This window comes from Lipotes vexillifer, unplaced genomic scaffold (assembly GCF_000442215.2).
Source record: "Lipotes vexillifer unplaced genomic scaffold, Lipotes_vexillifer_v1.1 scaffold1098, whole genome shotgun sequence".
Classification (NCBI taxonomy): Eukaryota; Metazoa; Chordata; class Mammalia; order Artiodactyla; family Lipotidae; genus Lipotes; species Lipotes vexillifer.
The window spans coordinates 834,000-834,710 of NW_006798559.1; the positions used below are offsets into that span (position 1 = coordinate 834,000).

General features: G+C 36.6%; 1 protein-coding gene across 1 annotated transcript in view; it reads right to left on the reverse strand.

The window, feature by feature from the left end:
• DNAH6 (dynein axonemal heavy chain 6) overlaps positions 1 to 711 on the reverse strand; it is a 302,264-nt gene that overhangs the window by 154,717 nt on the left and 146,836 nt on the right. Inside the window, 1 exon segment of the mRNA XM_007470601.1 lies at positions 455 to 562. Within this exon segment, the coding sequence (XP_007470663.1) occupies positions 455 to 562 (108 nt within the window).

Genomic DNA, 711 nt, shown 5'->3' on the forward strand with positions numbered 1-711 from the left:
ATGATTGCCTTCGGGAAGTGGGACTTGGTGAAGGGCAGGGAACTGTTACTTTTCATGAGAGTAACTTATAATAGCATTTTATTTTTAAAACCACATACTTATATGACTTGGATAAACATAAAACTAAATAATAAAAGTAGAAATAGATAAAAGCAATCACATTTATGTGGGGGCCCAAATCTGCTTCTTTTGAGTCAGGAATTTCTCTTAGGTCAGGAGTTTGTAACCAAATGCTAATTTGCATAGCATGCAGCTTGGTGATCAATATTTTGAAAAAAATAAATGATTGGATTGGGGCTAAAACTTTAGCATCTTTATTTAAACTAGTATTTTAAAAATTGCTATGTGTCTCTAGAAAAGATGATACCTTGTTAGAGGCAGACATATCTGAAGATAAACTATGCTTTACCTCTACACAGTAGCTATGCTTTACCTGTCACACCTAGAAATTTACCTGAATAGAACAGCATCATCTGTTAGGAATTTTGGTAAGTTAGAGTCTCGTAAAGCTCTTATCAATACCACATCTTCACTTAGGTCTGGGTTCTCTCTTTTTAAAGACCTAAATTTAAAGGAATAATTCAGATGACATTGCAAGAACATAATATGGGACATGATTTTCCAAACCTGTGGGTCGGGGATTCTGCTTGCAGAAAGCTGTGGAGGGCACGCCACTGCAGATTCCTGCTGGAAAGAGGGGACCCTTTTCCC